Source organism: Canis lupus, chromosome 14 (assembly GCF_003254725.2).
Source record: "Canis lupus dingo isolate Sandy chromosome 14, ASM325472v2, whole genome shotgun sequence".
Classification (NCBI taxonomy): Eukaryota; Metazoa; Chordata; class Mammalia; order Carnivora; family Canidae; genus Canis; species Canis lupus.
Genome location: NC_064256.1, coordinates 1,242,994 through 1,266,042, shown reverse-complemented (window position 1 = coordinate 1,266,042; position 23,049 = coordinate 1,242,994). Strand labels below are relative to the sequence as shown.

At 39.1% G+C, this 23,049-nt stretch overlaps 1 protein-coding gene across 1 annotated transcript; it reads left to right on the top strand.

Annotated features, from left to right (window-relative positions):
- Nucleotides 1-648: 648 nt before the first annotated feature.
- TRIM58 (tripartite motif containing 58) lies at nucleotides 649-20,062 on the top strand. The gene is made up of 6 exons (XM_025454907.3): nucleotides 649-1,292; nucleotides 4,294-4,389; nucleotides 8,092-8,322; nucleotides 11,420-11,442; nucleotides 11,540-11,640; nucleotides 15,763-20,062. Exons 1-6 carry the CDS (start codon nucleotides 870-872, stop codon nucleotides 16,350-16,352), a joined length of 1,464 nt encoding a protein of 487 aa, XP_025310692.1. The 5' UTR covers nucleotides 649-869; the 3' UTR covers nucleotides 16,353-20,062.
- The last annotated feature ends 2,987 nt before the right edge of the window (nucleotides 20,063-23,049 follow it).

The following is a 23,049-nucleotide window of genomic DNA, read 5'->3' as shown; positions in this document are numbered from 1 at the left end:
CATAGCTACCATAACTTCAAATTCAAAATGGAAATCACATTTTGTTCAGTGACAGACACTCCCTGCATTTGTTACTTTTCAGTTGACCTACTGACCTCACCGCACTCATCCTGAGTAGGTATCACTTCCTCTCTTCAAATTATCTTGCTTCTTATGCATCTTTCTCAATCTTCAGACTTCAGAGTTGCAGCAGCTCTGAGGGGCTACACGTGAATTATTCCTTCTGAGGAAAGCCTTGTCACCTCCAAGATATGCTTTGCAACAATAATAAGAGGCACACAGTCCTTACAGGACCCTCATTGAACTATGCCAGATATGTATGTTCCAAATATTTGCTGAGCTATACACCTGTCATTATTCTATGTATATCTACCTCTATATCCCCAGATCAGCTCATCTACTCATTCCTTTTATAATTAATGGGATGGAGTGGGTAGAAAAAGTAAAGTTTGGAAAAGATTTTAAGAAATTGTTATACTATGTAAGGATAAGAAAGCCATGGGGTAGTTGAGAAAAATAATGAAAGGCCAGAGCTCAGCAATTCTCCAAATGCACTGAGAGTGAAACATGAGAGTAGGGGCTCCATGAAGATACAGTGTGAGGGATTCTGTTACAAATACGCAGTTTCCTAGGAGGCCATGATTACTAAAACGTCAATTTTATCCTTGTCACTGAGTTGCAACTTTTCACCAGGAGTGGCTCATTTGGACTCTTGAAGCAGAGCCAGCGGATAAAACCCAGGCTGCATCTGCCTCTCCCGAGGCTGTGGGGTTCCGCCCTGTGCCAGACCTCAAGGGCAGATAGTGCGGGCAGCTGGGGAGGACAGTGCAACTATCACCCCGGGCCAGGCGACCTCCGGCCCTACGGCCATGGCCTCGGGGGCGCCTGGGGAGCGGCTGCGTGAGGAGGCCAGGTGCCCCGTGTGTCTGGATTTCCTGCAGGACCCGGTCAGCGTGGCCTGCGGCCACAGCTTCTGCCTTAGGTGCATCTCCGAGTTCTGCGAGAAGTCGGCCAGCGCGCAGGGGGGCCTCTATGCTTGCCCGCAGTGCCGCGGCCCCTTTGCGCTGGAGAGCTTCCGGCCCAATCGGCAGCTGGCCAGCCTGGTGGACAGCGTGCGGCAGCTGGGGCTGGGCGCTGGGCCCCTGGGGGCGCGCCAGTGTGCACGGCATGGTGAGGACCTGAGCCTGTTCTGCGAGGAGGACCAGGACGTGCTCTGCTGGGTCTGCGACACCACTCCGGAGCACAGGAGCCACCATACGGCGCCGCTCCAGGACGCAGCCAGGCGTTACCAGGTGAGAGCCGGGGTGCGTGACACCGCGAGCGCAGGCGGAGAGGCTCGAGGGCGAGCCTGGAGTCACGGCCCAGACAGGAGCGGCCTGAGCCCGCGGTGTTGGTGGCGTGCCCAGGGACAAAGCCAAAGGGCAGAGTCCTGCTCTGAAGGACTCCGCGCCCTTCTCACCCCCTCTTGCCTCACAGCTCACGCTCAGCTCTGGTCTGGTCTTCCTGCCTTGTGGTATGGAAGCCCCTTCTGAGACCTCTGTTCAAAAGCTCAAGTGCTCCGTTATTTTAGTCTTTCTTCTCCTCTGAGAAGCCTTCCCTAGCCCTTTACTTTCATCCTGCTCTCATTCTTCCTGATGCTGGTGTTCTGGGAGGGCTAGAGGTCTGGTGTGGAAGGCTGTGATATCCAACGGGCTCTTCATGATAAGTATCTGTCTTGATTGTAAATGCTTCCTAGTTGTACGATACCTTGCTTTTTAATAAGTGCTTATCTCTGTGTTACTTTATATTGTCACCAAAACAACCCTGGGCTTCGGACAGTAGAGTCTGCTGGGCACATGGCTCTCATCATCTTTAAAGCCTGCAGATGCTTGTGTACCCTGAGGTAAAAATCTGTGGCTTCACACACAGGCGGGTCTATTCCACACAGCTTTGGGCTCACATAATGTGGGCACCCTCAAGGGGAAGGTGGCTAATATTGGGGTACTTAGCCCCCAAAAGTGGCATCTGTGAAACTCTAATAGAATTTTCCCTACTGGTTGGTGCTCTCCAGAAGTTCTTTGACATATTCTGATTACATTTAAATTTCCAGCATTAGGAACAGCTACTACCACAAGGGGAGTGGGACTTGTCTTCAGTCTATGAACATGTTTAACAGAAGTACTGTCACAATTAAATAAATTTCGAATATTGACTTTCTAAAATGATGATGATGATGATGATGATGACGATGATAGTGATTATATTTTTACCTTTGATTGTTTTAAATAAAGGTTTTTGGGGTATTTTCCACCTCAACTTTCTTCCTGACATGCCTGGAAATATCTCTTAGCTTTTCTTTTTTATTTTGATTGTCATCTATAAAATTCAGGTGCCAGCTCCTTTCTAGTTACACTTTTAAAGTATGCTGTTCCTCCTTTCTTTTTATCCAGAAGTTAACTCAGTGTAACTTGGCTATATGTAATATGTCTAAAGAAGTTCCTTATATTTTAATAGTCCTGATTTAAATACCAAATAAATACTTGTTAAACTCTTTAGCCTATAAGTCAAACTTCCCTAGGGTCCTAAGTTCTGTTTCCACAGTTCTTATGTCAACAACTATGAGATCCGGCAAAACTAGCCTAATCACTGTTGGCCCCAAACATGCCACATCTTTTTCACCTCCTTCTTTTAAGATTTTATTTATTCATGAGAGACACACAGAGAGAGAAGCAGAGACACAGCAGAGAGAGAAGCAGGCTCGATGCAGGGAGTCCGATGTGGAATTCGATCCCAGGACTCCAGGATCACCTCCAGGGCCTAAGGGAGGCGCTCAATCACTGAGCCACCCAGGCATCCCTCACCTACTTGTTTTTGATCAGTCTTTCTTTCTGTGTAAGGGATCTTTTCTATAAATATCAAAGTTCTATTTCTTGCAAACACTAAAACAAATGTCACTCCCCTCATCTTGTCAAATACTTCTATGAATCCTTCTGGTACTTTATATGCAGCATCACAGATAAAATTATAGCAATCTCTTTTAAAGGCAGTTGCTGGGGATGCCTAGGTGGCTCAGCAGGTGAGACCCTGCCTTTGGCTCAGGTCCTGTTTGAGTCCCAGCAGGGAGCCTGCTTCTGCCTCTGCCTATGTCTCTGTGTCTCTCATGAAAAAAATAAATTATTTAGAAAATAAAATAAAATAAAATAAAATAATAAATAAAATAAAATAAAATAAAAGCCAGTTGCTGTATAAGGCATATTAAATGACTTTGGGAAAAGGTTTTCTTTTCTCAAATTTTCCTTAAGATCTACTGAATGACTTAGCAAAGAATATAAAAATGTCTGTACATATGTATCTTTCTGAGGGTTCTCTATAGATTAAATACATATGTTTACCTCCAGCAGATTTGTAGGGTTGAAAGGAGTTCATTTCATTATTTTATAAATTTCTCATAAGGTTTATGATATTCTGTATCTCCTTTTTTTTGTATCTCCTTTTCACTTGAAAATTAGTAACTTATAAGATTCCATTTGACCAAATAATGATAAACAACTTTCTTATTATAAAGCAATAAATAATTTTTAAACGTTGAAATATATAGATATAAGGAATAACATCACTTCCAACCAAGCAGTAGTAGATGCAGTGTCATCTACTGAACATTTGTTGTTACCTAGTTGTTCTTTTAAAAGATTTTATTTATTTGAGAGAGCGAGAAAGAGAGAGAACATGAGTATGGGAAGGGAGAGGGAGAAGCAAACTCCTTGCCTAGCAGGGAGCCCAATGCTGGACTCAATCCCAGGACCCTGGGATCATGACCTGAGCTGAAGGCAGGCACCCAAGTGACTGAGCCACCCAGGAGCCCCTCTACTTAGTTTTTTATATATTAATTACAAGCACTTTTTCTCAAAATTGGTGTCAATTCGTATAAAATATACTTATTTTAATTGACTTTATAATTGTGAATGTTTCCTGTCATTCAGTATTCTGCAGCATCTTATTTTAATTCCATCATGTTAATATAGAATACATTTTCCTCACTCTCCTGTTTTTGACATATGGTAAGTTACTGTTCTACTATTTTAAATTATGCTGCAATGAACATACTTTTAGATAAATCTTTGATTATAACTGGCATTAACATTTAAAATATATTTATATTTTACTTAATCATTAATGAGGTTAAAAGTTTTTCTGTACTTAGTAGGACCTGTTTTAATTGATCTTTTATTTCCCAACATGCCTGCTTGATATTAGGTGCTGATCTGGGGCATCTATAATGGGTTAATATATCTATATCTATATCTTTCCAAACAGACAAAGCTTCAGATGGCCCTGGAACTAATAAGGAAGGAGATGGAGGAGACCTTGACTCAGGAGGCCAACATGGGGAAGAAAACTGTCGTTTGGAAGGTAAAAATATCTTGGGACTTCAGGAGACTGGCTTGTCTGAAAGATCCAATCATTCAATTACTATTCAACCACCTTCTCTGCTCCACACTTTTGTTCCATATACATAGTTGCTCTCGAGAAACATCTGCATCACCCTGGATCATCACATTCCCTCAGATTATACCATGTATTTGTGTTCTTTTTATCTCTATTAATATTACCCCAATCAAAATTATAAATAAGTAGTCTTACTGATCTTGATTATACTATATAACTCACTGCTCCATTCCTAGTACCTAGAGAAGAGTCTCATACAATCATTTCTAGTTTAAAATGTGTGTGTATGTGTGTATTCATTGGACAAATTATATAATAAATATTTCACAAGATTGATAAACATGAAATACAGTTAATAGTGATCATTTTACATATAGGAGGATAATCTGAACTTTCAGCCTCTTGTCAGTAAGCCATATATGTATCTTCTTTTTTTTTATACTTCATCATTTTTTTCACTTACCTATTAACACACACACACACACACTCACACACAATGGTTCTCAGTCTGTGGTGATTTTGCCTTCCAAGGGATATTTGCAATATCTGTAGACACAATCTGAGGGGTAGGGAGGGGAGTTTGCTACTGGGACTCCATGGGCGAAAGCCAGGCATTCTGTCAAACACCCTACAATGCACAGAACAGCCCATAAAAACTCACAATAATCATCTGGTCAAATATCAATAGGGTCAAGATTGAGAATCTATATATAGAAATTATATGCATATTTATATATATGCATATCTTATATGTGACATATATGAGATTTATTTTATAGAGTATTTCTATTATTTGGCCTTCTCCAAATAACCCTTCTTCTCTGATTGTTTTCTATACTTTTCTAATTATTTCATTCCTCTTTTCTTGAAAATTGCATCTTATACTCTAGCCTCACCCTGATATTTCCATAAAGACCATTTATGCTACATTTTTCTTATGTGTTGAATCTCATCTTTTTCTATAGTTATGCATATGATATGTAAAGTTAATCATTTATTGATAATTTTTGTTCTTTTTAGGCTAATAATCTAAGTCAATTGTTTTCAATCATGACATGACCACAGATTTACACAATCAGAAGCTCCATACACAAGACCTTGGTTTCTGCATTTTGCAAACACTCCACTAATTATTCTAAATAGAGATGATTCTAAGATCCCTGTTCTAAGTCATATAAACTTTGCATGATCTTTACTACGGAGAATGTAGCCTTGTCGACCAAATGCAATACACACTGGTTTACTAAAATGAACTCTAACTTCTACAAAAACACTTCTCCTATCTATGTCTATAGATATAATTGTAATACTCAAAAGGAGGATGTGGTAGAAATCAGGATTACAACCAAACCTCATCTTATACCACGCTGTCCCTCATGGGGTAACTCCACTCTTCTTCCATGACTGGATTACTAGCACCACTCCTCAACAGCTCAGGGTCCAACATCATGGATAAATTACATGAATTGTATCTTTCAGATCAAACTATGGAGTTTAGAGTTGATTAATTTTTTTAAAAGTCAGGATTGTGGTTTATGTATACAATGGAATATTACTCAGCCATTAGAAATGACAAATAGGGATCCCTGGGTGGCACAGCAGTTTAGCGCCTGCCTTTGGCCCAGGGCGGATCCTGGAGACCTGGGATCGAATCCCACGTCGGGCTCCCGGTGCATGGAGCCTGCTTCTCCCTCTGCCTATGTCTCTGACTCTCTCTCTCTGTGTGTGTGTGTGACTATCATAAATAAATAAAAATTAAAACAATTAAAAAAAAGAAATGACAAATACCCACCATTTGCTTCAACGTGGATGGAACTGGAGGGTATTATGCTGAGTGAAATAAGTCAATCGGAGAAGGACAAACATTATATGTTCTCATTCATTTGGGGATTATAAAAAGTAGTGAAAGGGAATATAAGGGAAGGGAGAAGAAATGGGTAGGAAATATCAGAAAGGGAGACAGAACATAAAGACTCCTAACTCTGGGAAACGAACTAGGGGTGGTGGAAGGGGAGGAGGGCGGGTGGTGGGGGTGAATGGGTGACGGGCACTGAGGGGGGCACTTGATGGACACTGGGTGTTATTCTGTATGTTGGCAAATTGAACACCAATAAAAAGTAAATTTGTTATTAAAAACATTTTTTTAAAGTCAGGATTATATGAACCCAGTGCATTAGAAAGTGGCAGAAAGAGGTTGAGATGGAAAATTGCAGGAGTCTTAAGGGATTTTAGAACCATTACTAATTTTGTTTTTGTTTTTGTTTTGTTGTTTTAGAAAAAGATGATAGCTGATGCCCTTTAATCAAACCAAGACCTTACAATGTTTAGCAAAGGGAATCCAAAATGAGATACTATGGGAGTTGAATTTGCTTTCTATACCCTTTTTTTAAAGCTTCCAGCTGCATTTTATTAAAAATACTCCCCTCTGCCTACTGTCTGGAATATCCTCTGTTGCATGTCATTTTTCTTCTTCTTCTTTTTTTAAAGTTAGTCTTCCACATCTCAGTCTTAAAAGAATAAAATGTATGTATAATGATGCTGTGTCCAAGTATATTCCTCAGGTCTATTTAAAACATGTACATGTAAGATTTGGGTAGAAATAAGGATTAATTTTCTGAAGTTAACTGCATAAATGGCCTGTGGATCATTTACTTCTTTTTTGACTGAGCAGAGAACATTAACTTTAAGTTTTCACAATTTCCAATTACTAAACAATGTTCACATTCTAATATCTAAATCCAGGTCTCTCTAATCTCTCTTCATAGAGATTCATTTGTTTCTACAGTGTTGTCATTCTAGTGACTACTTTAATATATTTTAACTTCATTCTGTAACTATTCCATGTGAGTCACTCTGCTCAGCAGTTTAATAGGTATTTATCTTTTATCTTTATTTTTTTTTTTTTTTTTATCTATAAGCATTTTATTTTATTTTTTATTTTTTTTTTATTTTTTTTTTATTGGTGTTCAATTTACTAACATACAGAATAACACCCAGTGCCCGTCACCCATTCACTCCCACCCCCCGCCCTCCTCCCCTTCTACCACCCCTAGTTCGTTTCCCATTTTTTATTGGAGTTCAATTTGCTAACATATAGCATAACACCCAGTGCTCATCTCATCAGGTGCCCCCCTCAGTGCCCGTCACCCATTCACCCCCACCCCCCACCCTCCTCCCCTTCCACCAACCCTAGTTCGTTTCCCAGAGTTAGGAGTCTTTATGTTCTGTCTCCCTTTCTGATATTTCCCACCCATTTCTTCTCCTTTCCCTTCTATTCCCTTTCACTATTATTTATATTCCCCAAATGAATGAGAACATATAATGTTTGTCCTTCTCCGATTGACTTGTTAATCCCCACACTCTTCTTCCCTCATAATTTAAATATGGTACCAAAACTTGCAGGTAAAATTGCCTGGTCCCCAAGCCCATTGCACATTGAGAACTCAAATCCAACTGTCTTTCTCAGACTCTAAATTTGAAAACTGTAGCAGACCATTTGTCCAATTGCATGGCTCTGGGTTTCTGCTTGTTGTTAAAATGCAGCCAATCAATCATTGGGCAGAATTATGGTCTCTTTGGAGGTGTCTCTAGACACTGCTGTCAGCTCCCTACCCTATACCTGAAGATGCCCCTTTGTTGATGATTTGATCCCCTGTGTCACTCCAGGAGAAAGTGGAAATCCAAAGGCAGCGCTTCAGGTTGGAGTTTGAGAAGTATCGTGGCTTCCTGGCCCTAGAGGAGCAGCTGCAGCTGAGGAGGCTGGAGGAGGAGGAGCGAGCCACCCTGCAGAGACTGCGGGAGAACAAGAACAGGCTGGTGCAGCAGGGCAGGGCTCTGAAGGAGCTGGCCCAGGAGCTGGAGGAGAGGTGCCAGCGCTCAGCTCTGGCTCTGCTGGAGGTGAGCCTGGGCGCTGAGGCAAAGCCATGGGCAGATGTGAGACCACAGGGGATACAGACCTTTCACCCATACACAGCAAACCACTTGGGCCTCTATGCATTGTAGGAAAAGGACACCATAGAATCTGTTTGGAACATACCTTGAATCTAAGTTCTAGCATCAGAATGAGAAGGGACCCTAGAGAAATGTATAAAACAGTTCATAGTAGAAACCAAAATTAAGTATTTTTGGAAAGTAAAATTAATTTGATCTTATGATAAGGTTAAACAAAAAAATGGACAGTCCACACTGTGTTGCCTAAAATCCTCACAATCTGTCAATGATGATAATGACAATTCCAGAAGTCTTCTGTAATCCATTTCCATGTCAGTAGTTGAATATGAATATGAAATATGAAACATATGAATAATGTTTTAAGCTGTCCATCTTCAAATGTTCCTGTTAAATTTTGGGGTAAACATGGATTTCCTTGTCCATATTGCATGTGCATTCCAGGCATGGTGGGGAGGGATTAAATGGACTTCTTGCCATTTCCTCAAAGTTAGGTATTATACTTCAGACAGGAAACAGGGAATACTTATTTGTTTTTAATCCTCCGTGAGGTCATCAAAATCCCAAGGGAACTGAGAAAGCTATTGTTAATGCGTGTGTATTAGCATGATAGAACACACTGCAATAGAAGACTTCTGGGCACACTTCATTCTGTCTCATCCCCAATGACACATTCAGGAGATTCTCAACTAATAATCCACATCCTCATCTAGTAGCTGATGCTCAGATCCCACCTGACTTAGATCCAGGCACTGAACGTGCCAGGAAATCTTCATATTGACTATCTACGTAATGTTTACAAGTACAGTGAGTACATGGCACTGGTTACACAGTTGGAAGTTCATGAAATGAACAAACTTACAAAGCATTTTTATTTATTTTATTTCACTTAATCCATTTTGTTTTCAATACATCTCTGTATATAAGCAACACTTATTATTATTATTATTATTAGGCTCATTTCTATGTGAGCAAACTAAGCATCAGAAAGTATTTTTACTTTTTATTTTTTCAGGATTTTCTGAACTTCAGAAAATAAATATACACAGAAATTTAGTATTTTCAAATACAACCTCCATCATCTCATTTTACCATATTTCAAAACACAGCCCCGAAAACAATCACTTATTAGTGCTCATTAGAATCAGTGTTAAAATGACTTATACTACAAATCTTAAGGAGAATATATCCTAAAATTATTTATGTTCATTCTTATATCCACATTTCCCTTACCTCCTCAGTACTAGCAAGCAGCATTTTACCAACAAAGGCCAAAAAAAAGGCCTACCAGTCCTATAAAAACTAAAGCTAATTATTTTCCTGCTTTTATGCCTTCTGAAAATTTATCTGACATGTGACTATTTTCAGAGGCAAAAGGAAAATGTAAAATAGGTAATTTATTTAAATAATCTCTTTGAGATAAAATGTTGCCATTAATTAATGACTTCCTTTTTTATCTAGTTAGGTAACCTATTCCATATGGGTTCATAGCTATGTTGTGGTGGTCCAAAGAATGAGAAATTTGGACATTGGAAGTAATTTTTTTTTGTCAATACCTTTCTCTGTCCCTCAAATAAATTCTGGAAATATATTAGGTCTATTTTTACCTTAATTCCATCTATGTGTGTTGCAAAAGCACAACTCTTTATTAATATATCCAAATGTCAAAAGTATCAATTCAGAAATAAATTGGTTGATATCATTGGAATTAGCCTAAACTTTGTGCAGTCTGAAATTGTAGTAGAGGAAAACTGATTTTAAAATTAAAGAGACATCCACGAAGGCAAGAGAAACAAAAGAAAAAATGAACTATTGGGACTTCATCAAGATAAGAAGCTTTTGCACAGCAAAGGATACAGTCAACAAAACTCAAAGACAACCTACAGAATGGGAGAAGATATTTGCAAATGATGTATCAGATAAAGGGCTAGTTTCCAAGATCTAATAAAGAACTTATTAAACTCAAAAGCAAAGAAACAATTCAATCATGAAATGGGCAAAAGACATGAAGAGAAATCTCACAGAGGAAGACATAGACATGGCCAACATGCACATGAGGAAATGTTCCGCATCACTTGCCATCAGGGAAATACAAATCAAAACCGAGATACCACCTCACACAAGCGAGAATGGGGAAAGTTAACAAGCAGGAAACCACAAATGTTGGAGAGGATGTGGAGAAAGGGGAACGAACCCTCCTGCACTGTTGGTGGGAATGTGAACTGGGGCAGCCACTCTGGAAAACTGTATGGAGGTTCCTCAAAGAGTTAAAAATAGATCTGCCCTACGACCCAGCAATTGCACTGCTGGGGATTTACCCCAAAGATACAGATGCAGTGAAACGCCAGGACACCTGCACCCCAAAGTTTATAGCAGCAATGTCCACAATAGCCAAACTTTGGAAGGAGCCTCGGTGTCCATTGAAAAATGAATGGATAAAGAAGATGTGATCTATGTATACAATGGAATATTACTCAGCCATTAGAAACGACAAATACCCACCATTTGCTTCGACGTGGATGGAACTGGAGGGTATTATGCTGAGTGAAATAAGTCAGTGGGAGAACAAACATTATATGGTCTCATTTATTTGGGGAATATAAAAATAGTGAAAGGGAATAAAGGGGAAAGGAGAAAAAATGAGTGGGGAAATATCAGAAAGGGAGACAGAACATGAAAGACTCCTAACTCTGGGAAACGAACTAGGGGTGGTGGAACGGGAGGTGGGTGAGGGGTGGGGGTGATTGGGTGACGGGCACTGAGGTGGGCACTTGATGGGATGAGCACTGGGTGTTATTCTATATGTTGGCAAATTGAACACCAATAAAAATAAATTTATTAAAAAATAAATTAATTAAATTAAAGAGAAAATTCAACAGCCAATTTTTGGATTTTGTCAAGAGAGATTCATGTTTCCTATAGTTTTATCTTCATATTTAATTATTTCCATTCATTCCTAAAGAGATGTTCATGGTTTGTTTCCAATCCATCAAAAGTGGTTTGGAGGTCTGACTCACACCTGCTCATATTTCTCTTTTACTTTCAGGGTGTGAGAGGAGCCTTGAGCCGGTATGTTTCCTTTCTGACTCAGGGAATGGGTTGGGGGAGGACAAGGAAGTTAGTGGATACACTGTACTGAGAATTCTCTGTTCTGTGCCCTTCTCAGAAGTCAGGATGTCATGCAGCTGGAAGCAGAGACCATCCCCATGGAACTGAAGACAATGTGTCGCATCCCTGGGATGAGGGAAATGTTGAGAAAGTTCCAAGGTAGGCTGCTCTTTGACCAAGGAGAACTATAACATGGTTTGGTTGTTATTGCAGCTTGTTTCTGGACAAGTCAGGCAGCAGTAACAGATAGAATTCAAAGTTTATTTTGAATTTTTAAAGAGTTATTTATTTATTTGTGATAGTGGGAGAGAGTAACCCAAGCAAATTCTTCACTGGATGTGGAGTCAGACGTGAGGCTTGATCTGATGACTGAACATCAGACCTGAGCTGAAACCAAAGGCTGGTCACTTAATCACTGAGCCACCAGGCACCCCATCAAAGGCTTATTTCTAGATCATATCATTGGTTTACTAGTGGATTCTGGAGACACGTGCTTCACTTCATCTTCTCCTGGGACCCGTCCAGGTAGAGCCCCACCTCCTTTCTGTTGCTGGTCGCTCTGGGAAACTGCTAAGTTCTGGTGGATTAGACTCTGGTCCTACAGACATCCACACTAATGTGGCACACTGGCTCCCTGAAGACGTCATTAATTAAAGTGAGTCACATGGTCATACCAAGTTATAACAGTGGATGGGAGAGAGGGCTGTGTTCAGAAGAAACAGAACTGGGATATTTGTGTAGAGTTATAAAGAGAATCAGAGTCACTAACACCCATTTAAGCTACATTTAGTTAGAAAAATTAGGCTTGAAAGTATGATTCAGAGTTTATTTGCGGTGATATGAATAACATTTGTTCCAATGGATATTAACTTCCCTGTTTATAAAATACTGAAAACAGGGATGCCTGGGTGGCTCAGTGGCTGAGCATCTGCCTTTGGCTTAGGGCATGATCCTGGGACCCAGGATCGAGTCCCACGCTGGGCTCCCTGCAGGGAGCTTGCTTCTCCCTCTGCCTGTGTCTCTGCCTCTTTCTGTGTGTCTCTCATGAATAAATAAATAAATATTTAAGATAAAACAAAATGCTGAAAACATATATTGTTTGGAGGGCTAAATGAAATTTTTTTGAAAACAGAAAAACTATCAATATAAAAGCATTGCTGTGTATCAAGTTTATTTTATTATCTATAATTTGATGAGTTGCTTAAATTAGGTAGTGAATAAAGCCAAATATATTCAGTTATTTATTTTCATGTAGGAATAAATGTGGTACATAAATGAGTTTGTTAGGTCTGATTATGTTGTTCTTCAAAGCAATATAGATTCAACATTAGTATTTCTCTGTTTAATCCAAGTTATACCCAGCAAAGCAGACAAACTGTGGCTAAATACTAGTTTCATTACTTGGAAGGAAGCTTCAGCCATCCTTCATGAGAAAACCCATTTTAGCAGCCCTGTTCAATGATGGGCAGATTAAACATGTAGTAACTATATGACCTCTGTAATTTATTGCACTCCTGTAATAAGTGTCCTCATATTTCCATTTTTAATGAATTAAATAATTAATGAATCAATTCAAGAAAAATCCTGTATTTTGTGTCAGACACCTTTCTAAGTATTAAAATATATTATTGAACAAGAACCCCAAATCCTACAAATCCATAGCTTCATGTTGTACATATTTACTTAAATTATGAAAAATGCATAGAATGCTAGATGATACAAAATATTGGGGAAACAAATAAGGTAAGGATAGCCAGACATTCTCAGGTTAGGGCATCTCATTTGAATTTGACAATCAAGGAAGGTCCCTTGGGGTTAAATCATCAAATATCTGATGTGGAGAAAAACATTCCAGGCATCAGAAACAATGAGTACCCAGGCCTTAGATAGAAATTAGAAGATGTGTTCCAGGAGCTATGAAGACGTCTGTGTGACTGGGAAGAAGTAAGCAAGGGAAGAGTCAGTGAGGCCAAGAAAAGACGAACTAGCTTAGGGTGTTACGGGCCGGTCACTGTGACCAGGATGCTTTACCTTTGCATCAAGCAAGAAATTCATGAAAAGTTGTGAATGGAGGAATAACATGATCAGACTAATGTTTTGAGAGTCTCACTCTGTACGTTTTATTGAGAATAAATTCAAAGAGGCAAGGCTTTAAGTGGGAAAAGCAATTAGGAGCCTTTGCGGTCATTCAATCCGAGATGATTGTGGATTGGATCAGCATGGTAGTATTATTGGAAGTGCTGAGATGGGGAATGTTGACAGAATCTTGGCATATTTAGAAAGTAAAGCTGTCAAAATCTGCTGTTGGATTAGATATGAGTTGTCAGAGAAAGAGAAAAGTCTACCTCTCTAAGGTAGAGATGTGCATTTGGAATCAGTAAGCATATGAACGGAATTTAATTAAAGGAATGATCCAACCACCCCAGGAACACACTGAGAGTGAGCTAAGAAGGAAAGAAGAGGTTCCAGTCCTGAAACCACTGGATGGAGGAGAGGGGAAAGCAGCACAGGAGACCAAGAATGAGTGATGAGTACACAGGGAAGGAAAACATCAGTGTCTTTGGGAAAGAGAAAGGAGGTTTTCCAGGACAAAGGGATTCTCAACAGCATTGACTGCTATAGAAAAGTAATTTAAGGTGAACTCTAATGACTACTCACCAGGGGGAGGTCACTGGAAAGACAGACATGGGGAGTTTCATTACATCATGATAAGCAATTGAGTATAAGAGAGAGGGGTGGAGGAGGAATTGGAGATAGACCATATTAACAACTATTTCACAGATTTATTTTCTCATAAATCGAGCAAGGGTGTGTGCTGGCATGGAAATGATGTGTAAAGAGAGTGCATACATTAAGTAGGCCTGACACAGTTCCATGGAAGCCCACATTTCAATCTGTTATTTATGACCTCTAGAGTTTGGGGAAGTCACATAAACTCCAACTTTGAGTCTCCTCATGTGTAATGTGGGGATGATAATTCACCTTGAGGATGGTTGAATGCATTAGCAGTGATGATATATTCCTTACATGACCCACTCAGGTTATAGTTTCAACACAAGATCACCAGAAGTAGTTTAGAGACAAATGGTACCATTTTAGTAGTATTTGTTATGATATTAAAAATAAAACTATATTAAAGAAATTTATTATTTTTGAACATTTATAAAGAAAAAACCTTGAATATTTTACACCCTGCCTTGTTCATTGAGGAAATTTTACTAAAGAAAAAACCTTGAATATTTTACACCCTGCCTTGTTCTCTGAGGAAATTTTATATATAGTTGTATTTATTAATTGTGTGTATAAGTAAAACTTCACATCAATCTCCCTGGGACTTCACAATATCAGTATAGGTTTTCTTTTGTGTAATAAATTACCAACACTTTTGCTTCTTAAAACCACATACATTTATTAGGTCATAGTTTTGTGGACCAGACATTCCTGTGGGGTCAGCTCATTTCTCTGCTTGGGTTTTAACAAGATCAGTATTAAGGTGTTGGCCAAGCTTGGCTCTTCTGATGAGTCTGGGGAAGACTCCACTTTCAATCTTATTTAGTTTATTGGCATAAGGTAGTTCTAGCAGTTGTAGGACTGAGATCTCTGTTTCCTTGCTGGCTGTCAGTTGGAGGTCACTGGCCTTGCTCCTCTTGTGGCTCATTCCATCTTCAATGCCAGCAATGACATATGAAATTCAAATATCTCTGACTTCCTGTTCTGCCATCAACCCAATAGCCAGAGAAATGTTTCTGATTTTAAGGGTTCATGTGATTACATTAAGTTAGATCTACCCCATCATGTTCCATATAATAAACATAAATATGAGAGTAGCACCAGGGTCTGGAGGCCATAGGGCTCATCTTAGAATTTTGCCTACAGCAGTGACATAACTTGAAAGTGGTGAATTTCAAATTAACAATTTTTTCTATGGATTTTGAGAAAAAAATAAATGCAGAAGATCTTCCTAAGATTACCCCACTGCTCTGAATGTAAGTGAAAGGACTCTAGTTAATACATGCGATTTGTCACATAATCAATGGTTATGTTTTTATTGGGGCAGTCATGAGTCCTGAGCTATGCAGAGGTAGCAGTGGGATACACAAGGAAGTGATGAAGAATATACTCAGCAACCCTCAAGGTAAACTACTCGTTTTGCTTCCCGTAGGAGTTATTGGAGAGAGAAGAATAAGGAACAGTATGACTATTATCCATAATATTGCAGCTTATTATGTTTTAACCAGTCTTTTCTGACCTTTCACATGTCCCACAAAATTCTTCCCACAGTTGATGTAAAGCTGGACCCTGTCACAGCACATCCTAGCCTCCTCTTGACGGCCGATCTTCGTACTGTGCAGGATGGAGAGCGGTGGAGGGATCTCCCCAACAACCCTGAAAGATTTGACACATGGCCCTGTATCCTGGGTTTGCAGAACTTCTCCTCAGGGAGGCATTACTGGGAAGTCATGGTGGGAGAAAGAGCAGAATGGGGTTTAGGTGTCTGTCAAGAGACAGTGCCAAGGAAGGGAGAGACCACACCCTCTCCTGAGAACGGTGTCTGGGCCATGTGGCTGCTCAAAGGGAATGAGTACATGGTCCTTGCCTCCCCTTCGGTGCCTCTCCTCCACCTGGAACGGCCTCACTGCATTGGGATTTTTTTGGACTATGAAGCAGGTGAAATCTCCTTTTACAATGTAACAAACGGGTCTTACATCTACTCATTCAACCAACTGTTCTCTGGTATTCTCCGACCTTATTTTTTCATCTGTGACACGATTCCTCTTACCTTGCCACCTATGACAGAAGCAGAGTTAGAAATTTGGGCATCCAGCAGTCATCTTGACTCTGCTTCTAATATGAGACATGATCATTTCTAAAATTCTCTTCCTGAGAATTTTCCACTTAGCAAAGATTTCCAGGGTGGACTGGACAATAGGAACATGCTAAGCAGCAACAATTGCCCCCATTAGCACTTTAATCCATCTTGCTATGGACATTTTTCCATCAGGATAAAACAGAAAATATGGAATATTTACATTTGGAGGAGAATTATAGAGCATACTTAAAAAAAAAAAAGTGACCTCTGTCTGTATCCTGCCTGGGACTTGAACTCACTCTCTGAGATCAAGAGTCACTGCATTCTGGCTGAGCTGGCCTGACATCCCCATAGATCATAATTTGTGAAATGGAGTGGGCTCCTCAAGTCTTTCAGATGGAGTCCCACATTTTCTTGATAAGGCTTTTCCAAGTCAACAGACATTGTGTTAAAGATTTCTATACATTCATTGTAACTTCTTATCCCTTTTAATCTCCTTTCATTCCAAGTCTTATTAAGAATAAGAAATGACTTTTTTTCAGAAATGGCAATTCTTGAATTGGTGGAGAACAGTCCAATACAATTCCAGCATCAGATTTGTAATTCTGTTACTCCTCCTCTCTCATTCTGTCTCTCTGCCTGCCTCTGTCTCTAGTTTTCTCTCTTTCTTGCTCCTTTTTTTCTTCATTCCTGTTATGGATAAGATTCCATTTCTTTCTAGATTAACAAATTCAGAACCATTTCTTTTTACATTCAATTTTCTTATGACTATATTCATTTATTTTTTAAAATATTTTATTTATTTATTCATGAGAGACACAGAGAGGGAGAGAGGGAGAGACACAGGCAGAGGGAGAAGCAGGCTCCAGGCAGGGAGCCTGGACTCCATCCCAGGACTCCAGGATCACCCACTGGGCTGAAAGCAGGCACCAAACTGCTGAGCCACCCAGGGATCCCCTGTTCATTTATTTTCTAAATCCTCTTTATACTCAACTAATTTCTAAGGATTATGAAATCCATTCCTCTGATTCAAATATAACTGATTATGACTCCAGGCCTCTCTGGGACTGCAACTTTTTCCTTTATCTTTGGAGATATTTTTTTAGAGTGGAAATTTCTCAGAATTCTGATTCAATTAATTCTTTGATTTAGCCATTTACTAGTGGCAAGACCTCAAATAATGCCTTTCTCTTTAGATCTCAGCAAATTAATATGGTTCCTATAAGTGAAATCATGATATGAGCCTTACAATGCTATGGAAAATATTTAAGATCAAGATTGGTTTTAATTAAACGTTTCTACTTAAATACAATATAAAGGTGATTATGATGATGATGATGATGATGATGGACTGATAATAATATTTGACTTATTTTTAATGTATACTCCATACCTTCCTAAAAAAATTCTTAAATCACTGAAGGCTAAATTTGCTTCTACATTTCTCTATATCTATGTCTAATAAATAATTGCCAAACAAAAGCTAAAATGCTCAACTGCCAAATGTTAAAATGACATACAATTATTGATTAAAGGAAAATTTAGTTAACATTACTTTGATAATAATCTGCCAACACTTTAATGCTCCACTTTAACTCTACCTTGAATTTTAACCTATTTTATCTTGCAGAAAGATCTCTTTGATTAATTTTTTTTTACTTACTTTCTAATAAGGTCAGATTTGGTTTTCTTTCTAGATTTTTAAACATTTTTCTTTGCAGATTTTTACATTTGGAGGACTATCATGAAGTATAATAATTTTAGAAATGGAACAGTCTCATAAACTATTTCCAGATGGCTCTACATACTTTATTGATGAGCTTTTGTATTAAACAAAGATTTCTGTACCTTCACTTTTTTGATATGTTTATATTTGATCATAAGCAAACAATTCCTTTCTCCATCTCTCCTTTCCAAATGGAGGTAATAATAATGTTTTCTTACATGTACCTTGTTAATATCTCATAGACCACACATATCCTAGTCCTCTTCCATGCATGGTCCAAGTAGAAAAGAGGCTCATGCCCTGGGTTTCTGCTCATGCTTAACCATTGTCAGGAATTAAACAGGAACCGCCAATTTAGTGAAGCACTTATTCATGTGACTGTAATGTCAGGGATCCATGACAGGAGGCAGTAGAGAGAACATACACTCAGAACCCTAGGGACTTTTCCCTGTGGACATCAGGAGATCACACCTCCCCAGGGGCTTAACAGGCAGAGGGACACCATGGCAGTCTCAGGCCTTCCACCCTCTTCAAGGCATGAACAGAGAATAACTAGTCCCTTGAGAAAGTTTACATCCTGGTTTCCACTGTCCCCCTCCCATCTTGTTATCTCACTTTACATCTTATCATGATTTATGTCAATCATTCAACCAAGTTAATTCTTCCTTCATTCCTTGCTTTCCAAGCTTCAAGAAGTTTTGTGCATCTGCTAGTATAACCTTTTCTCCTTTCCTTTCCAATTCCTGAGAGGTTTCTTCTGTTCTCTCTGGAACTCTGGTTCATTAACAGCTAACTTCTTTAATTGTTTTTTTTTTAGTATTTTTAATTTTTTTTATTGGAGTTCAATTTTCCAACACATAACTTAACGCCCAGTGCTCATCCCATCACGTGCCCTCCTCAGTGCCCGTCACCCAGTCACCCCCACCCCCCGCCCACCTCCCTTTCACCACCCCTTGTTTGTTTTCTAGAGTTAGGAGTCTCTCTTCTTTAAATTCTCTTTAAAGATCTTTCCTATTCCCCGAACTTCCCCTTATTTTCTTCTCTGTTCTTTCTCCTGAAAAACACACACACATGCACACACACACACACAGAGGCTTCTTCATCTCAGTGGAAAGGAACTCCATCCTTCTAATTGCTCAGGCCAAGAATCTGGTTGACTCCTGTCTTGATTTCTTTAGTCCTCATCCAGTCTATCAGTAAACCCCGGCTTTACCCCCAGAATACATAGATAATTTAACTCTGCTGCTACAACTGTGGTCTGAACTTCCATCCTCTTCCATTGGATTACTACACTAGTTTCCTAACATTAATCTGGGCTATACTCCAGCCCCTCCCATGTCCATTATGAATGCAGCAGCTGGTCTGATCCTTCAGGTCCCAAAACAATAAGTTGAGTTCAATGACTCTCCTTTGAACTTAAGAGTTAAAGTGGTAATATTTACAGTGAACGTATAAACACTGGAGTATCTGAGCACCAGTTAATTATCTGATTCTGATTCTCTCTCCCTCCACATGCTTCTGGTTTTATCCTCCTCCCCCTACCCTGGCATCTAGGCCAGGTTTATACCAGACCAGGCATTTCCCATCAAGGGACCCTTCTGCCAGCTGTGCCCTCTACCTGAAATTCTCTTTACCGGCATGTCTCCCTTACTCATCCCCTCTTTTTTTCCCCATTAAACCTTATCAAACCCAGCTTCTTGGTCAGAACTATACAGTCTGAACCACTTTGGTGTCCACCCAGATCCTACTCTCCCCAGTCTCTTTTACCAGGTCCAAAGGAGACAGCTCTTTTTTACCACTATTGTACTTAACAATTTCTAAATGTATTCACTATGTTGTTTTCTTATTTATTGAGTTTATTTTTGTTGGTTTGTTTTGCCTTTTCATGGTAGAATGCAGGCACTCTGAAGGGAGGGATATTTGTTTATTGATAACAATATTTTTCACATATCTCAAGCACCTTAAATACTTGTTTGTACATGGTTATCACTCAATGCATATTTGTTGAATAAATAAATGATTGACTTTCAGAGGACAGAATTCAATGGTGGATCTCAAAGTGTTTTTTGCAAAATATAATTTATTATTATTATTATCATTATTATTACTATTATTTATAACTACACAACCACTGACCAATAAAGTTTAGTGTCAAGTGCTAAATGAGTAAAATCAATTTTTAGGTATAGAGAAAATTTGAATAGAAGGATTAATTTGTAAAGATAATGGATTCTAGGCACATGATGACTTACCATGGCCAGGCAATTGTCCCACTGAACACCCTGTAGCTTTAATGACAATGAAACAATATTTTTGAATCATGCATTAAGTTACATCGTATGCACTCTCTATGACACTTCTCATAACCCAAGAATGTGGGGAAACCATTCTATAAAATTATATGGACTAAAACCTTTTTTTTTTGAAAAAAAAATGTTTCTTTCAACTTTATCTCCAGCTGCACAGGAGAGACATCCCTACACCTATAGGACGTCTTGGATCTCTTCTCTTCCCCATTACTTCCCTATCACTGTGCATCTCTCTGTTATTATACATTGGACTTTTAAAATAAATTTATTTTTTTATTTGTGTTCAATTTGCCAACATATAGAATAACACCCAGTGCTCATCCCGTCAACTGCCCACCTCAGTGCCCGTCACCCAGTCACCCCCACCCCTCACCCACCTCCCCTTCCACCACCCCTCGTTCATTTCCCAGAGTTAGGAGTCTCTCATGTTCTGTCTCCCCTTCTGATATTTCCCACTCATTTTTTCTCCTTTCCCCTTTATTCCCTTTCACTATTTTTTATATTCCCCAAGTGAATGAGACCATATAATGTTTGTCCTTCTCTGATTGACTTATTTCACTCAGCATAACACCCTCCAGTTCCATCCACGTCGAAGCAAATGGTGGGTATTTGTCGTTTCTAATGGCTGAGGAATATTCCATTGTATACATAGACCACATCTTCTTTATCCATTCATCTTTCGATGGACACCGAGGCTCCTTCCACAGTTTGGCTATTGTGGCCATTGCTGCTATAAACATCAGGGTGCAGGTGTCCCGGCATTTCACTGCATCTGTATCTTTGGGGTAAATCGCCAGCAGTGCAATTGCTGGGTCATAGGGCAGATCTATTTTTAACTCTTTGAGGAACCTCCACACAGTTTTCCAGAGTGGCTGCACCAGTTCACATTCTCACCAACAGTGTAAGAGGGTTCCCTTTCTCCACATCCTCTCCAACATTTGTGGTTTCTTGTCTTGTTAATTTTCCCCATTCTCGCTGGTGTGAGGCGGTATCTCATTGTGGTTTTGATTTGTCCCAATCATTATAAAGAATAACTTCAATCACAAAGAAGGATTACAAAGTAAACCACCAACATTAGATTTTAGTTTTTTTGAAGCTATAACTCTTCAGAGCTATGTTTACAGATTAACAGAAGACTGGATAGCTTATTCAAATTACTGATTTGGTCATTCTTCTACCCTACCCTCGATCAGGTGACTGTTTTTTTCAAGTGAATTAACCAACTAAGCTAACCAACTAAGCTAATGATTCTAACATGTTAAGCAGGCCTTGAATGAAGGAGGAGAGTGATATGCAGGACTGGTTGGGAATAGGAAGTAAAATAGCTGCCTTAGCAAAGAGAAAGGACTTAGCAAATTTAGAGGGTCAATTTCAACTCTTAGTGTCCCAAAGGGCAGAGAAATTGGGAACACTGGGATTTATTAAACCTGTCTGCTCTTCAAGCATGGACTCCTCCATGCAGGTTTGCTAGGTGTTACTGGGGCCCCCTGTGGATTTGCTCCCCTGCAATAAAGGGAAGGGGCAACAATGAAGATTATCTGAATACATACAGAATACACATTCTACAAACCTACAAGTTATACATATTGGTGTATATGGAATAATGTCTTTATCCCCTGATTCTGTTACTCTATGTACACAAAAGTACCCAAATAATACCTTTGATAAATTCCCTAGCTAATTGGCTCAAACTAGTCTGATTTTTCTCTAATAATGCTTGGCTGATTGCAGGGACTCTATTTCAATTTATTTATTTGCTTTTTCATTATTTTAAAAAATCCACCCTCATGATGGCAAATTTATTTCTATAAAATCATTAAAAACATGTCATATGTACACAATCTAACAAAATTAGGGGTTCATTACATCTGCTTAATTTTCCCATAGTTTTAAAACTATAAAGTATAAATCAGTGTATACTGTCTTCCTTTCAGATCCAAAAATAAATAAATGAAACAAAATAGTTCACCCAATTAGCTCCTTAAATTAACAATAAAATATCTATTAATCATTGTACCTTTGACATTTTTTTCACTATTAAAGACAATGGCTTTTTATCATACATTAAATTTTTATTTTAAAAAAGTCAAAATACTTTTGCCTTATCTTCCATGGATCTGAGGAAAAAAACCAAAAGAAAAAGGAACAGATAAAGCATGATCCAGGTTGTATGGGACTGATTATGCCTCATTTGTTTTTTAGACAAAATAATTCTCAGTAACAGGTGAGCAAATGACCCATCAGTATTTATGTTTATAGAACAACAATAGATTGGGTCCCCAGTTTTACTTACATGAAGGAATAAATCTTCTTTATATTTGGCGACAAATTCTTTTGGTCTTCATTTTTTGTCTGGACCCTATGGGAGATTGAATAGTTTGATGTGATACATGTCTACAGCACACCTCAGTATATGTGCTAATGACTCCTGTGGGTTTAGAAGGTTCCCCAGAGCTTGGGGCTGTTGATGACTCAAGACCACCATTATAATCCCTACCCAGTCTTTCCTCAGGAGAGCTGCAACATATTGTCATTGCCATCTGTACAAATATTATGATCTATTGCATTTATAGAAGCATGGGTGAAGTACAGGAGAGATGCCTTCTTTCCTCCAATATCTGGAACTGCATTTGGCTAGAGCACCTGTGTGAAGCTTGGGGAGAAGACATTGCACAATCCTATGAAGGTCTTCCACCTAGATCTGCACCTTCTGTCTTCTGACT

Bases quoted from the DNA above. Each gene is read 5' to 3' on its own strand.
- TRIM58 (XM_025454907.3), top strand. From the start codon at position 870: ATGGCCTCGGGGGCGCCTGGGGAGCGGCTGCGTGAGGAGGCCAGGTGC. The intron at 11,443-11,539 runs GTATGTTTCCTT...TGCCCTTCTCAG, and splicing joins GTGAGAGGAGCCTTGAGCCG to AAGTCAGGATGTCATGCAGC. The intron at 11,641-15,762 runs GTAGGCTGCTCT...TTCTTCCCACAG, and splicing joins AATGTTGAGAAAGTTCCAAG to TTGATGTAAAGCTGGACCCT.